This window comes from Arvicanthis niloticus, chromosome 21 (assembly GCF_011762505.2).
Source record: "Arvicanthis niloticus isolate mArvNil1 chromosome 21, mArvNil1.pat.X, whole genome shotgun sequence".
NCBI lineage: Eukaryota > Metazoa > Chordata > Mammalia > Rodentia > Muridae > Arvicanthis > Arvicanthis niloticus.
Window position 1 is genome coordinate 49348867 of NC_047678.1, and position 25770 is coordinate 49374636.

Here is a 25770-nt window from a genome sequence, read left to right on the forward strand (position 1 = left end):
TACCACTCATTTGCAGTTACGACCTCTTTTCAGTCTTGGCCTCCAAGTTGCTGGTTCTGTTACAGGACTACATAGTTTGTCAATCAGGAGGAAGAAAGCTCCATGCTGGGATGCATCAAATAAATTAGCCACAAACTGTTAATGAGACAGTGTATGGCCAAGTTCCACCAGTAAAATGAAAATGGAACATTTGCCAAATCAGACTTTTAATTGAGACAGGAACATAGTAATTCTCTGAAGTGGAAAGAGATGCCACACCTGCGTACCTGCACAGCTACACAGCTACACGCCTCCACGCCTCCACACCTGCACGCCTATACACGCGTATGCCTGCATGCTTGCACGCCTACACTTGCACCTGCATGTCTTGTCTTTCACTATGAGATATTCTGGGATTGATCACGTCTGATGACGAGGCTCTTGGCCTCCAATTTGTGTAGCAAAAGAATGTCTCATCAGAGCTTAGTACTGGACATGTTCTTCCTAGGACCTGGAATATGCATGTGCTCACATCAATGTACAATAGCCTATGGCATGTTTTTTTTTTTTTTTTTTAATTGCCATGGCTTCCTAAAGTCCAAGTGTATAAAGCTGAGACAGTGTGATCAGAACTATGAATATACCTCCCCTGTTCCCACACAGCCTCCCCACTCCAGCACACACACACACACACACACACACACACACACACACACACGTACACAGGCATACACGTCCACTGCTGCAGTAGGTTCTCAGTTGTGGTCTCTTTTACTGTGCTGCTCAGTGCTTTTACCAATAACTGATGGTCTCCAGCCAGTCTGTGAAGGGATTGTAAAGGTAGCCTTCAGCTTGAGAGCACCCCAGGACACCAGAGCCCATGCTTCTCCAGACACACTTCACCGGTAGACCATTTGGAAGAGGATACAGAGAGGAAAGCACTTTAAATTTTCAGCATGGATGGCTGTACATTATCCCATGTGAATGGACACCCTTAGTGTGAAGCCAACCCTCTGGCGCCATCTTGTGGCATTAGGGAATAAGGTTCTCAACAGTCTCCAAAACTAGCCACTTCCCCAAAAGTCTATGTGAGATAGGGTAAATAACACTGGTCATATAAGTGATATGCCCACACGTATAACGACTGATTCTAGGTATTGATTTGAACATTGTGTGCATATTAATTTGTGTAATCCTCATGCTATTCCTTTGTATATGCAAAGAATGAATTACTAAGTGCGGAATTCGAATCTATGAGCATATGTCCTCAGTACTAAGTGCAGGATTGGATTTGAACCTGGCTCTTAGTGGCCACTGGCTGCTGTGTCCTTGAGTGCAATGCTTACTTGCTCTTGAACTGAGCCTTGTCCCCTGTTCATAGAGTAAGTCAAGGTCTGCGGACACATCCTGAAAAGGAAACTGTCCTGTAATTCTATAATTATTTAAAGAATCTTTTTGGCTACCTGCCTATAAACAGGCATTCTGGGATAGAAAGAGAGGTGACAGACTGGGGCTCTTGTCCAAATGAACAAATTAACGTTGTTGAGCTCAAAAGCTGGGTCCTTCCCACTAAGCTGTCAGAGCCCTCCTGCGCAACCAGATGTTCTCATGATTGCTGTCAGAACGCATCAGTGTGGTTTCAAGCGTGTGATTATTTCTGTCTTCTTGTTAGGAGGGCCTGACATCAAAATGCAGTTTCAAGCCTTGCATCTCATGGTCATGGCCCTGCCTGACGCCAACAGGGACACAGCCCAGGTAAGTGGGGCTCGCCTGGTGGGGGCGGGGGGGGGCAGAAGAGGGTCGGCTCACAAAGCTTTCTGCATGATGCAGCCCCCACTGCTTTGCATGCTCTCCATGATATTGTCCAAAGACAGACACAAAGGATGGAGATTCTAGAACACTCTCTGAACATCAATATTTAGTTCCCTTGGTGCAGTTGAGGGATGCTGAGTATCTAAATAGATGCCAGGATTAAGTGTGGAGAACAGAAGAGGGAAAGAGGAGAGGCTTACACGGACCAGGATCTGAAGTAAATAGGAACAGTTAATACTTTATAAGAATACAATTCTATCTGGAACTCACTTCAGCCTGGTAGGGGAATAATTCTAACGAGCCTTTGAGGAGAGCATTTGAGACCATTGGACTGTGTGAGATTTCTAAAATATTCCTGTTTTAGAACATACACAGAAAACATAATTTAAATAGTTCTAGGTTTTAGGAGTTTAGAAGTCACCTGGTAGGGTATGGACATTTTTCAAGATGGGGAATAAAGAAGCCCAGAGAAGCGACTTCTCTGCTGACCAGTGACAGAGTATCTGGTATACTTGAACCCGTGGTTTCTCTTCCCAGCCTTCCCTAACTTTCAGACCAATTTCCTGGTTGTGTGCTGTAAAATGAGAGATTCTCTCTTGCAGTTTTGATGACAAGTATGTTCTTAGAAAGCTAGTATACACAGAGCAGTCCCTCAGACCTCCCGAAATAACCCTGAAGTAAGAAGAGCTGAAAGAATTTTAATTTTAAGGCCAGTCAAAAGAATGCAGAAAATGAAGATGTCAGATTGCTTTCTCTCTGCGTGCTTTTTTGGGAGGTTGGGTCACAGGGTTTCCAAGAGTGGAAGCACTTGGGTAAGTTAAAAAAAACAAAAAAACAAAAAAACAAAAAAAAAAACAAAAAAAAAAAACAAAAAAAAAAAAAAAAAAAAAAAAAAACATGTTGTACCTGCCTGTAGCCCTAGCCCTGGGAGTCTGAGGCAAGAGGATTGTTGAGTGTTCAAGGCCAGTGTGGACTTTCATAATGAGACCTGGTTATCTAGCCTGCTCCCAAAGATAAAACACACCATTATCTTACATCCCCAGTGCAAGGGTGGGGCCAGCAAAGCAAATGACTGTCAGTATTTAATATCATTGAATGTTTTCCCAAAAGTTACAGATATTAATTTGTTTCTGGTGTCACCTAAACAATGTTATTTTATCGAAAAACTCCATCTGATTTCAGATGTCTCAGTCAAGATGGCCATCCTTTCCTATGCACAAAGATGGAAAAATTGACAAGTAATTCCATACGTGTCTAGTGTGACATCTCAGGGGAAGCCCATGGGATGATGCACACCTACTCACACACACAGCATAGTGTGGAATCTCAGAGAAAGCCCTGAGGATGTGCCCTCACACACACACACACACACACAGAGAGAGAGAGAGAGAGAGAGAGAGAGAGAGAGAGAGAGAGAGAGAGAGAGCAGTCTTTATCTTTCCATTCGCTGGAGCTCAGATTGAAGCTGCTGGCTATAAGGAAAGCAGAAACACAGCTGGAGAGTGCACTTCCTCATTTCAGATCCTTGGTGTCCCCACTTAACTGACTGATGCTGGATAGATACTTCCTTCCATCACCCCCAACCCGATCTCCTGCCTGTACAGTCATTATAACAGTGTCTACCATGTAGAGTTTAAGCAGATAGTAAGTGAAAGAAAATAGTATCAATTACTGAGGATAATGTCTAAATTATAGATTCACAAGCAAGAGTAAGCTATTAAAAAAGGCATGTTAAACATGTCCTAGTCAATGAGACTATGGTAGAGCCGGGAGGATGGCTCCATCAGTAAAATGCTCCTGATGAAATCCTGAGAGCATGAGTTCCCAAAAGCATGAGTTTCCAACCATGGGAAAGTGGCATCGTATGTCTGTAATCCCACCACTGTGGGCACGTGTCGAGCTGAATTATCAGGCTTCAGCCTCAGTGAGGCACCTGTGTCAAAACAAAAGAAGCCAGCTACGGTTCAGTCCCCAGATCCCAGACAGGAGAGGATAGACGTCCAAGAGTTGTTCTCTGCCCTCCACACGTGTACACGCACATGCAGGTACACACACTCATGCGCACGCATGCACACGCACACGCGTGCACACGCGCGCACACACACAGTGGTAGAATCCAGGCTTGAGAAAGCAAAGAGTTCCCTCTGGGCATTCTAGCCTCTTTGTGAAGTGCCAATGGTTCTCATAGGGGCCAGATCATGGTAATTTAGTGCACTTTGGAAATTACCAAGTTTCTTTATCCTTTTCTTTTAATGCTTGCAAAAGCTTGCACATAAACATTTGTTGTTCTAGGTGAAGATTTTATAATTAAAAAGCAGTCAAAAGAACCAGGCATCATGGTACATGCATGTAAGGTCAGCACTTAGGAAGCTGAGGCAGGGGGATCACAAAGTTGGAGGCTAGTATGAACAACAAAACAAGCACACAAACAACTTCAGAAAGATGACCTGTCTAAAGTCATGTTTTGAAACATTCGCCTGCCTTAGCTTTTTTGAGGGAAGAGAGGCTCCTGTTGCTTAAATGGTTTTTTTTTGTTGTTGTTGTTTTGTTTTTTTTTCTCAAAGAAACAGTAAATTGCTATTGGGCTTTCAGTAGAGGGCATTTTTACTTAAAGAATTATTTTCCATCCTTCACGATAAAATTGCATTTATTTTGTTTGAGCCGCAGTGTTTTCCTCTCCCTGGTTGATGTTTAATTTCAATATTTGTCAAGCTTGTTTAGGATTAAAAAGGAAGTCTATTATCTGTAGACTCCATGGTAATAAACCTGTAAGAAGGGGAGCATTTTATGGAGCAGACAGTTGAATTAACTGCTCATGTTTCTGCCTCTAAGCAACTTAAGGGGATGTGGGACACATTTGCTCATTCCCGCCTTCTGGTACTTTGCTAGCAACACAAGGAAGGGCTGTAGGGATGCATGCTCACCATCAGAGGAGCCTGTCAGTGCTTCACAGGGGTGTGACTCGGTTCTCCTGTCCCCCGTTAGGCTCTGATGACATTCTTCAATAAAGTGATCGCCAACGAATCCAAGAATCGTATGAGCCTGTGGAACATCTCCACAGTGATGGCGCCCAACCTGTTCTTCAGCAGAAGCAAGCACTCTGACTACGAGGAACTGCTGCTGGCCAACACTGCAGCCCACATCATCCGCCTGATGCTGAAGTACCAGAAGATTCTGTGGAAGGTGAGTAAGGCTTCGATGGCTGGCCAGTGTCCCTGTGAAAGACACCAGCTGCAGGGAGATGTGAGCACTCGGGAGCAAGCGATGCTTGGAGACAGAAAGAGGTGGAAATGTGAGGAAAAATAATTCACGGTTGCTTGTGGCATCCACACACAGTCAATCTTCCCCAACCACGGGTTCCTCAGCTCTGGATTTAACCAAGTGTAACTCCAAAGAGCCTCCCAAAATTGTATATATGTACCAAACTTCCTTGCCACCCATCCCTAAAAAGCACAAAACAGTGCCTTATACTGCATTTGCATCGGATCAGACATTGTGAATCATTAAACGTTGATTTTAAGTATAGAGGAGGATCCGTGCAGGTTATGTGCAAACATCGTACCATGGTCCAGCATCCAAGGATCTGAGAATCCAAAGAGATCCTAGAACCAGCTCCTCTTGGAGACCAAGGGACAGCAGACCACTCTGTAGACATGTTCAAAGCATGTTTTCTTTTCTAAACTGAAACTCTCCTCATTTTTTTCCAATCTCAAGGACAAATGTCACAGCTCTTGGTTCCAGGACATTGAGGGCTGAAGCGACATTTCCATATCCAAAGGCTAAACCTACTGGGTGCTTCCACTCAAGGGTTTCTTTCTTCTCCAGGTCCCATCTTTCTTGATCACCCAAGTAAGAAGGATGAATGAAGCCACCATGCTGTTGAAGAAGCAGCTCCCGAGTGTGAAGAAGCTGCTCAGGAGGAAGACCCTGGAGCGGGAGGTGAGAGCATCAGTGGGGCAAAGGGTAGATCCACAGCAGGGCTGTGGCTGGCTGCAGTCCCAGTTTTCACTTCTCAAAGGAGGCTGGCCTTAATACACCACACAGATACTGTGGAAAGTCCCAATAAACAGAGCACCAGGGGCTTTCTGTTGTGCTGAGTTATATGCTTTGGGGTTGGAGTCCTTAAAATGTCAGTCTTACGAAGACAGCAAGGTATTCCACAAATGACTTATTAGAACACCCTTTTAGTGGTTTACAGGCAGGCAGATTGTCAGGCTTGAATGTGAAGTGCCCCCTCAAAGGCTCCTGGGTTTGAATACTTGGTCCTTGGCAGGTGGCTGTTTGGGAATGTTGTGGAACTTTTAGAAGGTAGAGCCCCTCTGGAGGAAGTGGGTTGCTGAGGATGGGGGTCCCAGTGGGCTTTTTTCCTGTTCCCACCTCCTCTCCACTCTCTGCTTCCTGAGTGTGGCTGCAATGTGAACTGCCAGGTCCCTGCTGCTGCCACCCTGCCCTTCCTGCCATGGTGCATGTATGCCCGAGGAGCCATAAGCCAAAATGAGCTCTTTCTCCCTTCAGCCAGTTCAATCATGGTATTCTGCATCAGCAAGAACATACCTATGGCAGTGTATCAAATAAGTAGGAAAAGAGATTTCTTTGATGATCAACAAATGGAATAGATAATTGTCAGGTTTTTTTTTAATTAAACTCATAGCATTCTCAGGGATTTTTGTATTCAGCATATTTATTTATGTGGAAATAAACATGGAAATATTTTTCAAAATAATTATGTTGCTTTAATTAAATGTGGGGTGGCAGTGCATTCTAGGCATTGGTTTTATTCAACTCTGAGAGAGTGCAAAATCTTGTAACTCATTTTGGAAAGGAAAGGAAAGGAAAGGAAAGGAAAGGAAAGGAAAGGAAAGGAAAGGAAAGGAAAGAAAGGAAAGAAAAGAAAAAGAAAGAAGAGAGACAAAGAAACAAAGAGAAAAGGAAGGAAGGAAGGAAGGAAGGAAGGAAGGAAGGAAGGAAGGAAGGAAGGAAGGAAAAACTATAGCAATTTGGGGGATAAGGGCTCTAGGTGCCATGAATGCTCAGGAGTGTGCAGGAGTATGAGACCAGCTATGGGGTTGGTGAGCCAGGACCACAGATACATCAATGATACAGATACAGGTGCCGACATGGATTTGTGCATAACAAAGAAGGAAGTGGGTTCTAAGCTCCATCTTGAAGGGAGAAAGGACAAGCATGGGTGTAGTGTTTGCCAAGGCAGGGAGGTCAGCGACTAGTTAGTACCCATGGATAGACTCACAGTCACAACTAATGCCTGTGTTCCACTTACTGATGACATGAAAAATGACGTCTTCCCGAAGAAAAACAACCTATTTTTTTTTCTGTGCTGAGATCAAACTCAGGGCCTTGTACTGCTAGGCAGCTAGACAGTTGCTGCAGGAGCAAGCTAACTCCTCGCCAGAACCAGCAGGTTGGTTAATTTAATAGATTTTTCAGCTTAAGTCCGACATCTGGGCTTCCTTGGAGACAGTTCCTTTAGAAACTATTGAAACAGCTTTGTTCAGTACTTAGGATAGGTACTATCCTAAGTACTTTTTTTGACTGGGTAGTAACTTTTATTAATAAAAGAATAGACATTCTGAATGTTATAGTATTCCAGTGTGGCCACTTTAGAAATTAGATCCGTAGGGCCTGGGCCAGAGCTCAGTGGTTGAGAGCTTGCTTCTTACTCATGAGGACTTAAGTTTAATCTCCAGAACCAATGCACACAAGCACATACACATATGTACACACACAAGCACTTACAAACATTCACACACACACAGGCATGACAAAACAGCAGAGCCTCCCCTCTAGCTTGTCTTCCTGCTGTTCTGTTCAGCTCTGCACGTGTGTGCATACAGCCCTCTGAATCCTAAGGAAAATGTGTGTTCCAGCCTCTGAGGTCATAGGAGGGTTGTGAGATGGCAGTCACTGTGACCTACATGCTCAGGTCAGGGTTGGCTTGGTTATACTCTGAGACCTTGTCTCCAAACAAAACAACAGCAGCAATAAAACACCAGCCAGTCTGCTGGTCTTAGGAAGGTGCGGCCAGTTTCCTCCTCTCACAGCCTGCTAGTCTCGAGAAGGTGCAGAGGAATCCACCCTTGTGCTTTCTTTGACTGTACTGTTAGCATCCAGAACTCTGACATGTTCAAACGGATGGTTTTGAGGGTTTGTATGCTTATCATTTTCATTCTGGAAGGGTTTAGTGAGAAAAGTATGAGAAAGTTAGAAGGGATTGGTACAGTTAGGAGGGTGTGGCCCAATTCAGCTCATGCTTGGAGCTCTGGTGTTCTTATCATATAAATTCCAGCACAGAACATGGTATTCATTTCACAGTCATTAGGGTGGACTCTCACCATATTGTAAACTGTTTGCAAACTACAGCGCTTTAGGAATGCCAGTTATTTTAATGTGTTGATGGTCTACAAAACACTAGGCTGTACATTCTACAGACCTAAGCACCTAAAGACAAAATGCTTCAACTCTGTTATGGCACACCTTCATGCGTAACTTTGATTGCAGCAAACAGTCGATCATCAAGTAACAAATTCAGAATACTGGAAAGAGCTAGTGAGGTGTCTCAGGTGCTTTTTGCATGGCCCTGAAAACCTGCATTCAATCTCTGGGACCCACATGTTAGAAGGAGAGAACTGACCTGACAAGCTGTCCTCTGACCTGCACAAACATATACACTTCCAAAGAAGTAAATAAATAAAATCAAAACTTGGAAAGGCTGTAAAATAAAATTTAGTCACTGCTGACTTCTACCCTTGGAGAAAACAGTAGCATCCGGGGCAGAGTATCCTCTGAAACTCACACGTCTGTCCACACCAGATCCTCTGTGCTCATGCAACAGACATGAATACGCTCGATCCTCTGTATCAACGGGCTCTGCCTGAGAATATTGGAAATACCCACAAGTCACTGCTACGTTGGTTTTGAAGATGTGCAGACCCTTTCAGTGCTAACTCTTCTCTACACGATGCATGGCAGCTTATTGACAGAGCAGTTCTAGTGTGTGAGGTTCAACAGTCCAGCTGAACAGGACATAAAGTATTTCAGGAGGATGTGTGCTGGTGATGTGAATCTGTGCCGTGTTCTACAAGGCTCTACTTGAGGACCAGTGGGTGTTGGTGTGTGTGGGTTTTAGACCCAATACTCTGAAGATCCCAGTGGTGACTGCATGCATTCCTCCTACCTCACAAGACTGGCAGCATACAGGAACTATTGTCCCTTGTCTTGTCTTAGTGGCTAAGGAAGCAGTAGCATGTACCCCATTGTAGTGTGCCTGCCCCTCTGTGCTTCCTCTCTGTATTCCTCTATGGATGTACAATAGCTTGGTTAGGCTAGATGGGTGGACCTCTGGTGACATTTGATCTGGTTCTCTTATGATTTGAGCTTCAGTGAATAAACTAGCATATATGTCACTGTTTTCACAATGGAAATCTGTTCAAAGTTGAACTTATAAATGAGAGATTGTGGGGTCAAATTGCATAAGTACTGTATTATTAGATAAATGCCCAAACATTTTCCATAAGCACTGTGGGAATCTCAGGGTCAGTCTGAAAGATGGAATGTGTTTTCTTTAGGTTTCAAACCCCAAGACCTCAAAGGTACCACAAAAATCACCTTCCTCAAGAAGAATGGTAAGATTTTTTTTCTGGGTAGTGGTGTGTGTGTGTGTGTGTGTGTGTGTGTGTGTGTATAAGAGAAAGAGCGAACAAGAGAGAAATGTGTGTGTGAAAGAGAATGTGTGAGAAAGAATGTGAGTGTGCATGTGTCTGAGTGTGTTTGTATATATGAATGTATGACTGTGTGTTTGAGTGTATGTTTTCATGTGTGTGTGAGTATGTGTGTGCGTGTGCGTGTGTGTGTGTGTGTGTGTGTGTGTGTGTGTGTGTGTGTGTGTGATGCTGGGAAGTGAATATGGGGCACTGTGTACACCGAGCAAGCAGGAAGCCTTCTATCACTTCTGCCATTTTTTTTTTCTTTGAGATGGTCTCACCATGTAGCTAAGGCTAGCCTTAAACTAACAGCTGTCTCACCTCCATGACCTGAATATGAAGATTATAGGCATGTGCCACCATGCCCAGTTCCCATAGCTATTCTGAGGCCACTACATTCTCCTCTCAATAGGTCTCAATCTGTCCTTCAAGTTTGCTCTTTCTGGTTTGCACCTGAAGCAATGATACAGGAACTTTAGCTGATGGTTCAGGTGCGCAGTTATGTTTCCTATACACAAGGTACCAAGGCATCAAAATTATAAGGGGTGTGAGTTCTGTTAAGAGGCACAATAGTGTCCGAGTAGGAACTGATCTTACAGAGACATCTGGGGAGCTCAGATGAGAAGGTCCTGAGATGGTAGAAAGAGTGTTTAAGGAACGTGGCCTTGACTGTAGTAAGCTGTGGTCACCATCTACACTCCCCCAGTTCAAATCCCTCCATGTGGTATGCTACCTTGGTTCTTAGTGGTGATATTAGATAGTAGAAAGAAATATAAGGACTGGCTCAACTTACTTTAGTTTCCTAGAACTACCATAACAATGTACCGTAGATGGGATGGCCAAGACAGTAGAAATCTATGTTCTTCTGATTTTAGAACTTAAAATCCAAGTCAAACTGTCAGTCAGTGGGTTTCTTCTGAGTGCTGTGAGGGAAAGATCTGTTCCAGGCTCCTCTGCTAGCCTTTGGTGATGCCAACAGTGCTTGGCTGTATCACTCTAGCCTCTGCTGTTGTCTTCTTGTGGTGTTCTCACTGTGTGTCCCCTCCAGTCTCCACTGCTGTCTTGCCGTGGTATTCTCACTGTGTGTCCTGTATCTCTTTTCCTCTCCTTAGAACACAGCTCTTATCAGAGTAAGACATTTTCGGTTGATTACGTCTTTACTAATTACTAATTTATTAATACTCTTTTTACCCTTGAGTCTATTTCCAAATAAGGTTTACCCTATCTTGATGGCATTTTGCTCTTTTCTTGATGACAGTCTGATGTGCCAGAAGGTGTCATAAGGGTCCACGCTCCGCTTCTGTCCAAAGTGTCGATGGCTATTCAGCTCAACAGCCAGACCAAAGCAAAAGATATCCTGGCGAAATTTCAGTATGAGAGCAGGTAAGTGCACCTGTCAGCAGGCCACGCCTGCAGATGGGCGTGCGCCAGGTGGGCCACCCACACGCCTGCGGCTGGGGCTTCTGAACAATTACAGCTGTGGCCTTGCAAATTTACAAGTAGATTATAGGGGTTGGGATATGAGAATGGTTAGACAATAGAATTATCACCAACAGGCCGGGTTCTAAAGGAGTTGGTGCTATGGGGTTCTTTTATTAAGATTTATTTTGATCTTTTATTTATGCATACATGTGTCTGCCATGTGTGAAGATACCCACAGAGGCCCAATTGAATCCCTTGGAGCTGGAGTTACAGTCTGTTGTGAGTCACCTAATGTGAGTGCTGGGAATTGAACTCAGTTTACCGGAAGACAGGCAAGCCTTCTTAATGGCTGAGTAGCCTCTCCAGACCCAGGATTCTTTTCTTGAAAATGTGATTTGATCGATGAGTTTTATCATTAGAACAAGAAATATGGTGGTTGGTTTTGTCAATATCTCAGTTCCAGAAGTATCATATAGGCTCCCTGGACACCATTACTGCTCCTTTTAAAACCTGTAAGCCCTCACCCTCAGCGTCTGATGCCCACAGCTCTCAGCACATATCCCCAGAAGTGTCCATAAAAAAAGCATTAGCCGCCCTTATAGGAATGCGTACTCACATGGAAACAGCTGACCCTACAGTTGACAGATGACAAGAAGCACCGGCTTAAATTTATCAGTTGGAATGTGGGTGCAGTTGTATTATTTCTAGTCAAATTTGTGTGTATCCTTAAGTGTTTGGAGCAAATTCAGATGAGGTAGCCTCATTTGGTGAAGAGTACTTTTTTGGAAGACTATATATGCCATATGACTTTGTTCGTATAATAGTTTTTGACTGACAGATGTTATACATGGGGGGGGGGGTAAGTTAGTGATTGTTACTGGGGAAGACAGACATGGTTCTAAGGGCAACATGAAGGTGTCTGTAGTGTTTGAACTCTGGTACTGAACTCTTGACTGGGGAGGGGAGGGGGGCTAACAAGCCTCTCTGACAGTGTGTTGAACTTAATGCCCCGTGAGCACAAGTGTCACCGTGTTCTGAATACAAGGGGTAGATTTTGATATCCGGATTGGCGCATTATGTTACAGCTTTCCAGAATGCTACCGTTGGCGAGAATGAGCACAAAGAATTCGTATTGTTTTCCATGGCTCTATGTAAAGCTCTAGTTAAGTCAGTAGGGTTAGAAAGAGCAGAAGCCAGAAGCAGATTTTAATGGTAGATAGATATCAGGCTGGTTTGGAGGGTGGGAGGAATCTAAACTGACAAAGTATGCCAAAGCTTTCAATAAGTTATTTTATTAATCATAAGGGCTGGTCACCTGTTATGTTCATTTTGTAAGTCCTTCAAATTGTATACTTGTGATTCATAAACTTTATGTGTAGGCAAACACACACACACACACACACACACACACACACACACTTAAAAAATTTAAGACCAGCCCCATAAGCTGCCCAAAGGAGAGAGAGCTAAAGGGAAGAAGGTGGCCCTGCCCCCACCCTCACAAAGAATCAAGTGGCCTAAAAGGTGATAAGCCCTCTTTTTCTTCAAATATACAGAGGTTGTTTTTTTTTTTTAAGATTTATTTATTTTATTTATATGAGGACACTGTAAATGTCTTCAGAGATATCAGAATAGGACATGGATCTCATTACAGATGGTTGTGAGCCACCATGTGGTTGCTGGGAATTGAACTCGGGACCTCTGGAAAAGCAGCCAGTCCTCTTAACTGCTGAGCCATCTCTCCAGTCCATGAATCCTCTTTCTGATACAAAGCCTAAGAACTTTAGCATTGAACAGGCCATCAGCCCCAAAGAGATCTCATTCTCTTCATCAGATGGCCCTGCCACGTCAGGCTGCAGCAGCAAAGGGCCCTCCTCTGTAAGCATTTCAAAGTACCCCCTGCCATTAACCAGTTGCCCCAGGCCCTGGACCGGCAAACAGCTACCTAGCTGCTTAAGCTTTCCCACAAGTACAGGCAGGAGACAGTGGGAGAAGCAGCAAAGGCTAATGGTTCATGCTGAGACAAAAGCAAGGATCAATATGGCCGCCATTTTGGTGGAGAACTAGAGGCTCAGCTAATGCTGATCACCCATGACATAGACCCCCATTGAGTCCTGTGTAACAATATGGGGGTCCCCTACTATATCGTCAAGGGAAAGGCCAGGCTGCAGCAGCTGGTCTACAGGAAGACGTGTGCCTCTGCCTCTTCACATAGGTTAACTTGGAAGACGGTGGTGCTCTTGCTAAGCTGGTGGAAGCTGTTAGGACGGATTACAAGGACAGACACGATGACATCCACCACCACTGAGTAGGCAGCAGCCTGGGTCCTAAATCTATGGCTTGCACTGCTGGAAAAGGCAGAGGCCAAAAAACCTGCCACTGAACTGGGTTAAATGTACACTGCTGAGTTTTCTGTATGTTAATATAATTTTTTAAAAAATCCTCAAAAAGTTACATTAGAAAAGAAAAGGAGAGAGCACACAAGCTAACAGGGGCCTAAAGAGCCATGTGACTCTTGCTGGCCCAGCTATATATAGGGAACCATACAAAAACTGAAAATCTCATTGCAAGGATGTTGGCATCCGGTAAATTCCTAAATTATTTTTTAAAAAAACTACAAAACCCTCAATTATACCTTTTTGTGGAAAGAAAATACTCTGGTTCAATGAGAGGGCTTAGTGGGTTAAAGAGGTTTGTGGCTAAGCTTGATGACCTGAGTTCAATACCCAGGACACATGTAGTATAAAGAGGCCATAAGTTGTCCTCTGACTTCCAATCGCTCTATGGCACATGCATCCCTTCCCTCAAGTAAATGTAGAGTTTTATAGAGACTATACTCCTGATAAAGATAAACTAGTTTTGGTGACAGGGCGTGACTTCTCTGAGTTAACTTCAGGAGATCCATAGCCCCAACATCTTACTGAGAACTGTGACTACCTCAGTTGAAAGGTTATGCCGGGCGGTGGTGGCGCACGCCTTTAATCCCAGCACTTGGGAGGCAGAGGCAGGTGGATTTCTGAGTTCGAGGCCAGCCTGGTCTACAGAGTGAGTTCCAGGACAGCCAGGGCTACACAGAAAAACCCTGTCTCGAAAAAAAAAAAAAAAAAGAAAGGTTATAAGCTGGAGTAGATGGAAGAGCTCACCAGGTAAGAGTACTTCACTATGTCTGATGGCCTGAACTCAATCACCAGCACACACATGGCAGAAGGAAAGAACCGACTCCCTCATGCATGTGCCCCTGCACATGTACGTCCACATACATGAATACATACTCAGAGAAGTAAAGGTTAAAAATTGTAAGTTGTAATAAAAAGATGCCTCTACCAACTTCTTAACACTCTTCTATTTAACTGTCTCTATGAACTTGTCTATTCTTGGAGCAGATTTCTGACAAAAACAGTACCAAAGCATTCAGTGGAGCAAGAATAGCTTTTCAGTAAATGATGCTGTAGCAACTAGACCCCTACAGGCCAGAAACAAAATGATTTTAATCTCAATCTCATTATTTAAAACTTAATTTAAGATGGACCGTGTATTTAAATATATAATGAAAAATGTAAAAACTTCTATAAAATAAACAGAAGCCTTAGCGAGTAAGAGGGGCCTGTGAGTAGAGAGAGGAGACAGGCTGAGAAAAAGACCAAACCTCTTGCTATTGAAGAGAAATAGCCAGTCAGTGAGGTTTGAGGAGGACCAGCACAGGAGCAGGCGTTTTACCTCAGGGATCGCTCTGCCATTGCAACAAATCTCTATGATAGCGAGCTTATCAAGAGAAAAGGTTTCTTTTGCTTCCACTGTGGAGGTTCCAGTTCAAAATCAATTGATCCTGTTGCGCCTGTGGCAAGGCAGTTCTTCATAATGGAGAGACGTGGTGACCAAAACTGCTCACCTCCTGGCCTTGAAGGAGGAAGAAGTAGTGTCTGGGGTCACACACTCTCCTCCGAGGGCGTGCACCCAGGGGTCTGTACACTTGCACTATACACTACCCCTCTTAGAGGTTTACACATTTCCCACACTTCCCTCATGTGGACTTTTGTGGGATTGTTGTAATAATTATTTAATCTCAGTTGGGGGTTTCAACCTTTGATCATTTAGTTCCCAGATTTAAAAATCACACAAGACCTTTATATTTATAATAAGTCTTAATCAGCACTAGAGCTGGGCAGATATCTACCCTCTGTGCTATGAAAATCTACTTCCCTATCAGTGACACCGAGTTATAACCCGCCATGTTCTATTTAAGCAGCTCTTAACTCTGAATTGCCAGCGCTCATGGCTGTTTTCATGGCTCATCTACCCCATTGTGTCTTCTCATCTCTCACCTTCTTCCTCTCCTCCTCATGGTCTTTCCTCTGAGAAACTCCATCCATCTCTCTTCTGCCCAGCTATAGTCTGTAGGCATCTTTATTCACCAATCAGGAATAATTTGGGGGCAAGGTTACATAGCATCACTTGGGTCTAGTGAGAATCTCCTCATCTCTGGGGTCAACCAGGGCCAAAATTTAGCGTTATAGCAACAGACCATACCAACACAGGGTACTACGCACCCAATCATAGCAGAAGCACGTAGATGGTGTTTGACCACAGGAAGTATAGAGTGGAAAGATGTTCAGAATTAGCCACTAAAGAAATGTGAATTACAATCTCAGCGGCACACCCGTGAGAATTCTAAAGCAGCATAGCAACACCAGATACTGCAAAGACACAGAGCCGAGTCACTCACTATCTGTGTAGGGAATAGTAAATAGTTCAGCAACACCATAAAGCAGCTTGGTGGTTTGTTATAACCTTAATGACAATTTGGTCTAGCCTCTATCGTCCTGGACATCTATTCCCCAGATTTGAAGACAGAGCATCTACACAACCCAGAACGCCAGAACAGCCTTGCTAAACAAAGCCAGATAAACTCTAGAAACCCTTCAGTGCCTAAGTGACTAAACTGCACTGGGTCCCAGGACACTCTCTGCAACAAAAACAAAAAAGGCCTTCCTGGCTCTCCAGGGATTCTTGCAGAGTGGAACAAAAGCTCCCTCGCTGTTCTCTCATTTGTACCGAACTTGGGAAATAAAGAACTTATAGAAGTACAGACTAGATAATGCTTGTCTCCTGGGAATGAGGGGTCAGGCTCAGGCGCAGTAAGGACAGGATGGTCCATGAGACCCTAACAGGGTGGCAGTGGGTGTTCTGGGCTGGTGAAAATGACGTCTTGACTGAATCAATGCCAACCTTCTCTCAAGACGCTGCTGCTGCGGGGAACTATAAATGATACCTAGGTCCCGACGTGTATGATTTCTAAAAATGACACCCAAACCTATAGTTGCCTCGAGGAAAGATCACTTTGTTAACAATACAAGAACAGAAGAAAAGGAGGAGAAGCAAGCGCCTTCTTCTCCTCAGAGTTGGAGGCTGCTCCTGGCTCACTGTGATCGACACGGACATTTTGAATTCTCTTGCCCCTGGGATAGAAAAGTTGAATTGGGCAATTGCTTTCTCTGACTGCTTTTTGTTACATGGCCAACTTGGAAAGAAATCATCTTCAGGTAGTTATTAAAGCACTAGGGAAGCTTAGGGCTGTGACCCAGGGTGAAGTGGGAATCTATTCAAACTCAGCATACACAGAAGTCAACCTGGCTTCTTTTGAATGGAGCGCTTCCTGGCCAGTGACCTGGCAGTCCTAAACAGGTAGCCACGCCCACATCGCCTTCTCTCTCCTGCAGTGCTGACACCTGCACTGTGGTACTCTGTCACCATAGCAACACACACACACACACACACACACAGATACACACACACACACACATCCCACTGATTGGCAGCTGTCTCATCCACTCTAGACAGCTCCCTCCTACCCCGCCCCCCCCCAGCATCCCACTGATTGGCAGCTGTCTCAACTGCTTTAGACTCAGGTTCTTATTGCTGTTGTCCTGATATCAGTCATGATAAAGTTCTGTGGGTGTATTTCATCAAGATGCAGTGATCTGTCAGTATTCACTGTGGATTCAGAAAGAACCCTAAACTGCTGCCTTCTCTGTTTTATTTTTTTAATTTTGTTTTGTTTTTGTTTTTGTTTTTTTTTTTAGTCACAGTTCATCTGAACGTATTAAGATGCAGAACCAGAGGTTATACGAAGTTGGAGGAAACATAGGTAAGGATTGTTCGATAATCTGTATGCCCATGTTCCATGACATGTTACTCTTATTGTAGGGGTGGGTTGTTGTCGTTGTTATTCTTTCTGACAGGTTTTCTAGGTAAGAATCAGATCAGCACGTGCCTGGGGTTTTGTAATTCCACATAAAAGTAGTTACATGACTTTTCTTCTCTGATATTCTCAAAAAAGTGAGGTAAAAGATCTAGGAGACTTTTCAGTGTGAGTCTTAGAAGTTAGAAACTGCCTTTTGCTAGACTCACAAAACAGAACAGAGTTGAGAACTTGCAGAGCGTTTTCCCTCTTCTGGCCCACAGCCCGAGGTCATTCTGTCTCCCTGATGAGCAGGCCAAAAGCTGATTGGACCTTTGTCTGTGTCCTCTGCGGCTGGCGTGGTCTCTCTTATTTGTGGCCAGTGCTGCTCTGTGCTCCTCAGGAATTTCCTTTCCTTCCCAATCAAGGGCCTTACTCTACCTGTGCCTCAGTTTACCCCTTCACCATAACCCTTACCCTCTCATCAGCATCATGTCCACCTAAAATGGTTTTCAGAGCGCCAAGGAACATTGGGACTGTGACACAAACTGAGGAGGGGATGTATCCAGTTCTCACAGAACACAGAAATAAAACCTGACTTCCTTTAAGTGGAGAGAAGCGTGGCTGGTGGCAGAGGGGTAGTAAGCAGGCAGCCGTGCCAACACTGCCATCTGTCTCAGACGCTGTACCTCTATGCTAGAAGTCTCACACAAGGGAAAGCTTGGAACTCTGGAGGGTCATGAGTTTCAGAACATCTTAGAAAATTCGGTGGACCCCTGGCTCAAATACCAAGGGAAAAAAAGGAGGTGGGAGGGAAGAGACATTTCTGGTTTCTGTCCTCTTCTGAAAACTCCGGACACCTTCATGTCCACTCCAGGTTCTTTGCTCCACTTTGTCCACTTCACAACACACTGTCTTCAGCCCGCTGTCTCTACTACATTTCTTCTTCCAGTTTCTTCTCTCTTGAAATCACTCTAGTCAAGCGCCCTCCCCAACTCTTCCCACAAATCATGCTCTCGTCCTAGGCACCCAAGAGCTCGCACTGAGACACAGGCACTTCCTCTGTCTAAGTTACCTGCCTGACTTGAGAGTCCCTGTCTGAAAAACACTTGCCTCCACCTGCTTCTGGGGACAGTGTGAGTTTCTGAGCTTCTTCCTGCGTCTCTGTTTCCTTCTCAGCTCTGGTGGGTGTAGTCGGTGGGAGTCTGGGTATGTTCAAACAGCTTCCTACGTGAACTCAATTGTCTCTCGTTGCTTTAAATCCACCTGCCTGATAATGGTTCTCAGACTGGCCTCGCAGTCTACCCTCTGGACGCTGCACTTGTGCAGCCAGCCCCCTGCTCATTGCCTGGGCATCTCCCATTGGCTGGGACGTTCTTGCTCCACCTGCTCACTGCCTGGGCATCTCCCATTGGCTGACTTCTCCCAGGACGTTCTTGCTCCAGCCGCAGTCATCTCCTGCTTGCCTCTCCATGCCTTTGTCATTATACCACTCTCAGTGATGTCTTCCTGGGCCAAACTCTCCTTGCTTTGTTTTCCTCTGATATGCCTGTCACCAAGACTTAACTTTATATTTCATATATTTACTTATTCTCTACGCACCCACAGAAGTCTTGAGACATCGAATGGTGCCGGTAAAGTTACTTCCACAGAAAGCAAAAAAATGTCCCTTCTCTTTTTTCTCTCCTTTTAACAATAATGTTTTATTTTTGAGATGGTAATTATGTCATTTTTCCCTTCCCTTCCCTCCCTCCAAACCCTTTCATACCTCTCCTTATTCTCCATGGCCTCTTTTTCACTAATTATTGTTACATGGATATATGTATATATAGATATATACCTAAATATAACATACCGAGTGCATTATGTCACTTGTGTGTACATTTTAGGGCTGAACATTTGGCGTTGGTTATCCAATCAGTATGATCTCCCCTTCGCTCAATCTTGGCTTTCCTTAGCTGCCTGTAATCACGTAGGGTTGGGCCTTGTGGTCTTTCCTCCAAGAGCTTTACTTATCTATTTTCTTGCCTTTGTTCAGCTCATGTTCAGGCAATCTGACCTTACTAGGAGACACAGTTTCTTGGCAAACTCCATGATCCCCTGCCTCTTACAATCTGCCTGTGCCCTCTCTTTCACGATGTTCTTTGAGGTTAAGTGTGGGAGTTGTTTTGTATGTGTATCCGTGGGGCTGAGATCTACAACTCTGCATTTTAATTGGCTATGGTTTTCTGTAATCGTGCTCACCTGTTGCAAAGACAAATTTCCTTGATGAGGGGTGAGAACTGTACTTACCTGTGGGCAGAAAGACAATTATTTAAGGAAGTTAGGGGTGGTGCTGTTTTAGTAGAGAGGTGGTTGTAGCTTCTCCTCCATAATCCACGACTTCACTTCTTAGAGGTTGGCTAGGTTTCCAGTACCAGGAATGACTTGCCGCTTATGAGCAAGTCTTAAGTCTGATTAGAGAGCTGGTGGTTACTGTCAAGACACTGCACCCATAGGATTATCACACCGTGCTGGCTATCCTTGTCTGTCATCAGTGGTGTTTTGATGTTTGGTGGTGTTGTTTGCGTTCCGATGTTATTTTGTGTTTTAATAATCATGGCTTCTCATTTCTTTCTCCAGTCTCTCCGCTGCTGTACTTCTTCATCTCCGTGCCTCTAATCAAGGCTTTGCTTTTTTCATGATGTCACACATTTCCTGTTTGTTCCTTTGTTCCTTTTCTCTGTGTGTGTGTGTGTGTGTGTGTGTAGGTATATATATATACATATACATCATATACATATATGTATATGATACATTATATATATAATATATATAAGATATATATATATTATATCTTGCTTATTTTGTCCAGACCCTTTGCTTTTTCTTAGATTATAAGGACACACTGCTGCACCACCACACCTGGCTCATTTGTCTGTTTCATTGTTTGTTTCTTTCTTAGCTTGACTCTGGGAAAAGAACTCATGTCCTGCTCACAAGACAACCACTTTATTGACTTGAGTTTTTAAATTTTCTCTTTCTTTTAGGACAACACTGTTTAGATCCTGATGCATATATATTGGATGTGTATCATGTAAATCCACATGCAGAATGGGTCATCAAGCCCTAGACAAGTCTTTAAAATACACCCAGGATGGTTCCTGCCCTATATTACATGCCAAGAAGATCATGCATTTGTAGGAAAAACACTGCCCTGAAGTATTTGCTCCTGTAATCCTGGTTCTCCTGGAGGGGCCATGCTGCCAGCTCTGCCAATATGAACTACAGAGGAGGAGCTGGGTTCACACGGAGCTCAACTTTCTTATCACAGTTACCCAGTAACAAGGTGAGACCCAAAGGAAAGGCCATCGTTACTCACAGAGGAGCTATGTAGCAGAAGTAGACTTGGCCCTGTGGCTGGGAAGAGGCTGCACTTCTGATGTGAAACATACAATATTTATGCTCTGACTTGCTCCTAGATTGGAGGAGGGCCTTCAGTCTAAAGACCACTGTGGACCGTGTCATTCTGTGCAGCACACTCTGAGGACTTGCTTGCACCGTGGTGCAAAGAAACTTTCCCTAAGCCCTGAGTGTTCAGATGCGACCTTATGACTCCATGTTCCATGGGCACAGATCCTCATGGCCAAGCCCCACTTGGCAAAGGGCATCTTGTGCATCCAGAACTTCCCTGTGGTCCACAGACATGGCGTCTTTTCTTTCTCTTCTCAGTTTTTTGGTGCTCAGTGGATAAATTGCCTTTCACACATCAACATGGATTTTCTTTACGGATCACTTTTTTTTTTTTTTATGTTTCACAATGATAGCCATGTCTGTAGCCCCAAACCAAAAAATAAGGAAATGTATTTATCCATCCGTGCTGAAAATACCATTAGGCCTAGAATTTATAAGTTGCAAAAGTTCATTGTGCTCTTAGATCATTAACCAGAGACGTGGCCAAGCACCATGGACTGGCACTGGGCTGTGGAAGCTGGAGACCAACTTACTGTCAGCATCTTGTACAACCATTGTCTAGATGTGCAGCGGGAGACATTCAGTCCTCCTGGTTCTAACGGGAACACATCTACAATGCGAGAGACAGGACAGCTCCTCGTTTCATCTCAGAGATTGTAGCTAGAGTCCTCATCCAGAACCGTGTGCCTCCTCTTGGACTCCACAGTCTGATGGTTTGATGGACTTAACAGCAGTGACAACATTTAAGACTTGTGTGACTCTCTGTCAGTTCAAGCAAAGTTGAATTACAGATGCAGAAGAACCCTTCCCTTACCTTTGTACCCCCGTGTCCGGATGTAATACAAGGACACTAACTGCATGTGCAGAGGAGATCTCCTATGCTGTGCCTGATACTGAAACAGAACATTCTTCACTCCCACAGTCAGGCCATCTTATTGTGGAAGCAAGGTTCTCTTAACAGCCAACGGACAGATCATTTTATTTCTCACCTTCAGGAGTTTGCTGCACTTTTCTAGAAACCCAAAAACCGGTTTGTTTGACCTATTTATGAATTTCTATTTTCTTCCTCTTAAGAACCCACTAGCAACCAAATGTGTCCTGCAGAGGTTTCTGTGTGTCCCAGTGTTTGACCAGTTTCTAGTGCCTGGAAGCCGTCCTTCTAGAGCGTTGCTGTGCTTCCTATAAATACCTGGAACTTTTCCCAAGTTTCTTTGCATTAGGATCATTCAGCTCTGTAGTATTTATATAGAAGATGCAGTCTTCAAGAGTTTCCATTTCATTTGGCTGGAAACACATTAGAACCTATGCACTAGCTTTAGTCACAAGTCTTGAGAAGCGGCCGGGAGGTGGCGGGTAGTACCACAGGAAGGTCAGCACTTCATACCCACTCGTTGTGTAGCTTCGGATGCAGAGTCTTAGCAGTAAGTTGAAATTAATCATTTAAGCTTATTCAGGAATGGGACAACCGTCAAATAACTGTGTCGTATGAAGGATAATGTCCATATCAAGGTCAACGTTGGCTGTGACTTTTCCTTCCCAGTCACACAGTTAATTGACTAGAGAAGTTACAGAAGACACACAAACTAATGTTTGTGTGGTTAAAGGGTTTCTTTTATTAATCTTGCTCTGGAAGAATAGAAATTTCAATTAAAATCTAAAATGCCTGCCACGTCAGTATTGAAAGAACTTTGGCCTTTTTAAGAGTTAGTTTTCAAAAGCTGAGTAGCCAGACTCTTACTTTGCCCACAAAAGAGACGGATGGTGAAAGACATTCTTCCTAAGTGTCTCACCTTTACCGTAAAGTGCTCTTGATACACAAATAAAGAATGTCATCCAGGAAAGTGTTAAAGGAAATGACCTGTAGGAAACACATTCAGGAAGACTCCTCCATCTGCCATGGTTGCACAGCAATTCCTCCTGAGAGGCCCTTCCTGAGGTAGCTCAGCTGGGACATGGTTCTTCTAGCCAGAGCTTGAACGAACTGGAATACCAATTCCTTACGGTGTCTGTGTGCAGTATAAACTACCTCACCAGCCTTTCTTGGGGAAAAGAATCAAGTAGACGTTAACTTTTCTTTTTTTTTTTTAATCTGTTCAGCTGTCCCTGGGTCTGACTTTAGTCACTGCAGTTAGCATTCAGTGTGTGTTTTGATCACATCATTCACACTGTAAATGAATTCTAGTGAAAGCATCAAAACAAACATTCCCTGGAAGTGTGCGCTGCGGTGTGCTATGAGGGAGTCCCTGTGTGTCCCTGACAGGCTGCTTGTGTTTCTAACCATGCGGGGACACAGGTTGTCGGGAACTGGTGTCCATCTTTTCTGGCAGTGTTTCTCACTGCTGTCCATGGATTTCATTTGACTGAAAACTGAGGAGACGAAACTGTCTCTCTCTCTCTAGCAAGTGTGTTTTAAGTCTTTTTCATGTGTACGTCTGACTTGCCTGGAAAGACTGTACATTAGGGGATTGATACTCCTCTTGACAGGCATTTTCAACTATTTTCCATAAATATGCCACTTAATAAAACGTAATATGACATGGGATTAAAGTGTTTCTTTCAAGTATGTTACCGTCTTACACACTTTTATCTCATTTGAAAATGCCACCTTTTAGGCATATAAAGCTCTGTGATTTATTTAGGAAAAATAATACAACAGTGGAAATGCCAGTATTGTGTGTTTTCTCCTCAAGGTAAGAATATTGAATCTTTGTTCCATCAACTCTTATTAAATAGGGTGTGGGCATTGACTTTTATCCATAAAAATAAAAGAGACAAAACAAAAATTACTCTTATGAAACTCATTACATCTGCTTGCACAGTGGGGCTGGTAGAAGAACAGGAGTTTTAAACATGAGGGGCTTGTGTCTGAGGCTAGCCTTGTCTCAACATGGACAGTGGGCATTCACAAAAGCTCCTTGCCACCATCATATAGAAGGATGAGTGGAGTGGGAGATCAGTGGTCTAGCACCAGCTACTTCTCAGCTTTGCTTGGGTTAGCTCTTGCCTAGGCAGGATTTTAGTCATGTATAATAAAGGCATCTTTTACATATGTATGCATTTTTTCATAAATACAGAAAATATTTTGTTAAAGTTTAGTTACTATCCCTTTGAAAAAAAATCCAGCCTTTTACTATATATCCTGTTGGCACCCATACTCTTCCTCAATGCTTTGGGGCTAAGTGCTCTGGTCAAGAGAGCGAGTGGGGCTGCAGGGGAAGAGACTCGAAGAATGGAGACAAGACAGGCTGTGATCAAGTCTCAAGTCTTTCATCAGGGTATATGGTTCCAGATGGCTGCAAAGTTGATCTAGCCGCTTTCTACTAAAGTCAGCTCCCAACAATATCCTATGCAAAAAGCAAAGGCAATAAACGTGAAAAGGAGGCGCTGGGCTCAACAAGTAAAGTACACGCTGGGCAAGCATGTGGGTCTGAGCCTAGATCCCCAACCACCACATCAAAGGCTGCAAAGCACCACGAACACACACATGTACACAGCAGACAGCACCACACACACATGCACTTGTACACACCGGACAGCACCACACACACATGCACTTGTACACACCAGACAGCACCACACACACATGTACACACTAGACAGTACCACACACACACATGCACATACACATGTACATGGACACACGCACATGCATATGCCTGTGTATACACCAGATGCCTCCACATGCACATGTATACATCAGACAGCACCACACACACATGTACACACCAGACAGCACCACACACACATGCATATGCCTGTGTATACACCAGAGGCTACCACATGCACATGTATACATAAGACAGCACCACACACACACATGCACTTGTACACACCAGACACCACACACGCATGCATATGCACATGTACACAGCAAACACCACCACATGCATATGCACTTTTACACAGCAGACAGACATCACAGGCATGTTCACAAATACACATTAGATGTCATGGAAAATGAAGGTTAGGAAATCAAAGGTGTGGAATGTCAGTAGAAACACACCTTCCTGCTTAGCACAAGTAAAGCTCTTGGCTCAGTATTCAGAAAAGTGAAATGGTTTATTTGCAATTTATTTGTTTATATTATTGATAAAGGAAATCATCATACATCTTCATTCTAATAATTGAGCAAAGTCATGGCATATTGATCATTATATGAGATCAATTTTTATATTTGCAGAAAGCACATAGAGAATAAATTTTAAAACATCCCTTTTTACTATAGCGCCAAATAATACAATACTTTTAAATAGTTTTAACATATTGCAAAGCTGTTTCTTTAGAAGTTAAAATACAAATCACATGTAGATTGTGCTATATTTGGAAATGAAACACAAATGACAAGATGTCAATTACTCACAAAGACATCTATAAATTCAGTATAATCCCAATTGTAGCATCAGTAGGATTCTTGGTAGAAATTGACAAACTAATTACAAAATTTATGCATTAATGCAAATCATCTAGATATGTCATCTTACCAAATGAAAAGAGAAAGACCCCTGACCTCCATTGTCTGGCTTTAGACTCACCTTGCCATCTCAAGGAGCCTTGGAGGACCCCAAGAGCATCCTGCTTCTCCATGGAGGCCTTCAGGGGGCCAGGGTGGGGCAAGAACAGCCAGCTTGGAACATTGTCCCACCAATCCTTTGACAGTTGGGTCTTCCTGAGGCACAGACTGCAGAATTGGGTCCCCTGACCTCCATTGTCTGGCCCGGGGCTCCCTTGCCTTCCTGGGAAGTCCTGCTGGCAGTAGGATCATCTAGCCAACACCAGAAAACCAGATGCCTAAAGAACAGCACAGGAACACAACCAACAAGAGCCAGGGCAATATGGCACCACCAGAGCTCAGCTGTCCTGCTACAGCCAGGCCTGAATATCCTAACACAGCCGAAGCACAAGAAGATGGTCTTAAATCCAATAATCTTATAAAGATGATAGAGGCCTTTAAAGTGGAAATGAATAAATACCTTAAAGGAATACAAAAAAATACATTCAGACAAGTGGAGATCCTTAAAGAGGAAATGAATAAATATAAAGAAATGCAGAAAAGTACAATCATACAGGTGAAGGATATGAATAAAACTGTCCAGGAAGTGGAAAATGGAAATAGAATCAATAAAGAAACACAAACTGAGACAATCCTGGAGATGAAGAACCTGAGGAAGAGAACAGGATCGACAGACATAAACATCACCACCAGTATAT

The 25770-nt window shown here is 43.7% G+C and overlaps 1 protein-coding gene across 4 annotated transcripts in view; it reads left to right on the forward strand.

Moving 5' to 3' along the window:
* Arhgap28 (Rho GTPase activating protein 28) overlaps positions 1-23127 on the forward strand; it is a 177472-nt gene extending 154345 nt beyond the window's left edge. For all 4 annotated transcript variants that reach the window (XM_034484507.2, XM_076918048.1, XM_076918049.1 and 1 more), the window contains exons 12-18: positions 1652-1734; positions 4777-4974; positions 5617-5730; positions 9375-9431; positions 10768-10892; positions 17012-17076; positions 20139-23127. In XM_034484507.2, the coding sequence (XP_034340398.1) occupies positions 1652-1734; positions 4777-4974; positions 5617-5730; positions 9375-9431; positions 10768-10892; positions 17012-17076; positions 20139-20221 (725 nt within the window). In that variant the 3' untranslated portion in view covers positions 20222-23127. The remainder of the gene's footprint in view (positions 1-1651; positions 1735-4776; positions 4975-5616; positions 5731-9374; positions 9432-10767; positions 10893-17011; positions 17077-20138) is intronic.
* Positions 23128-25770: the final 2643 nt, after the last annotated feature.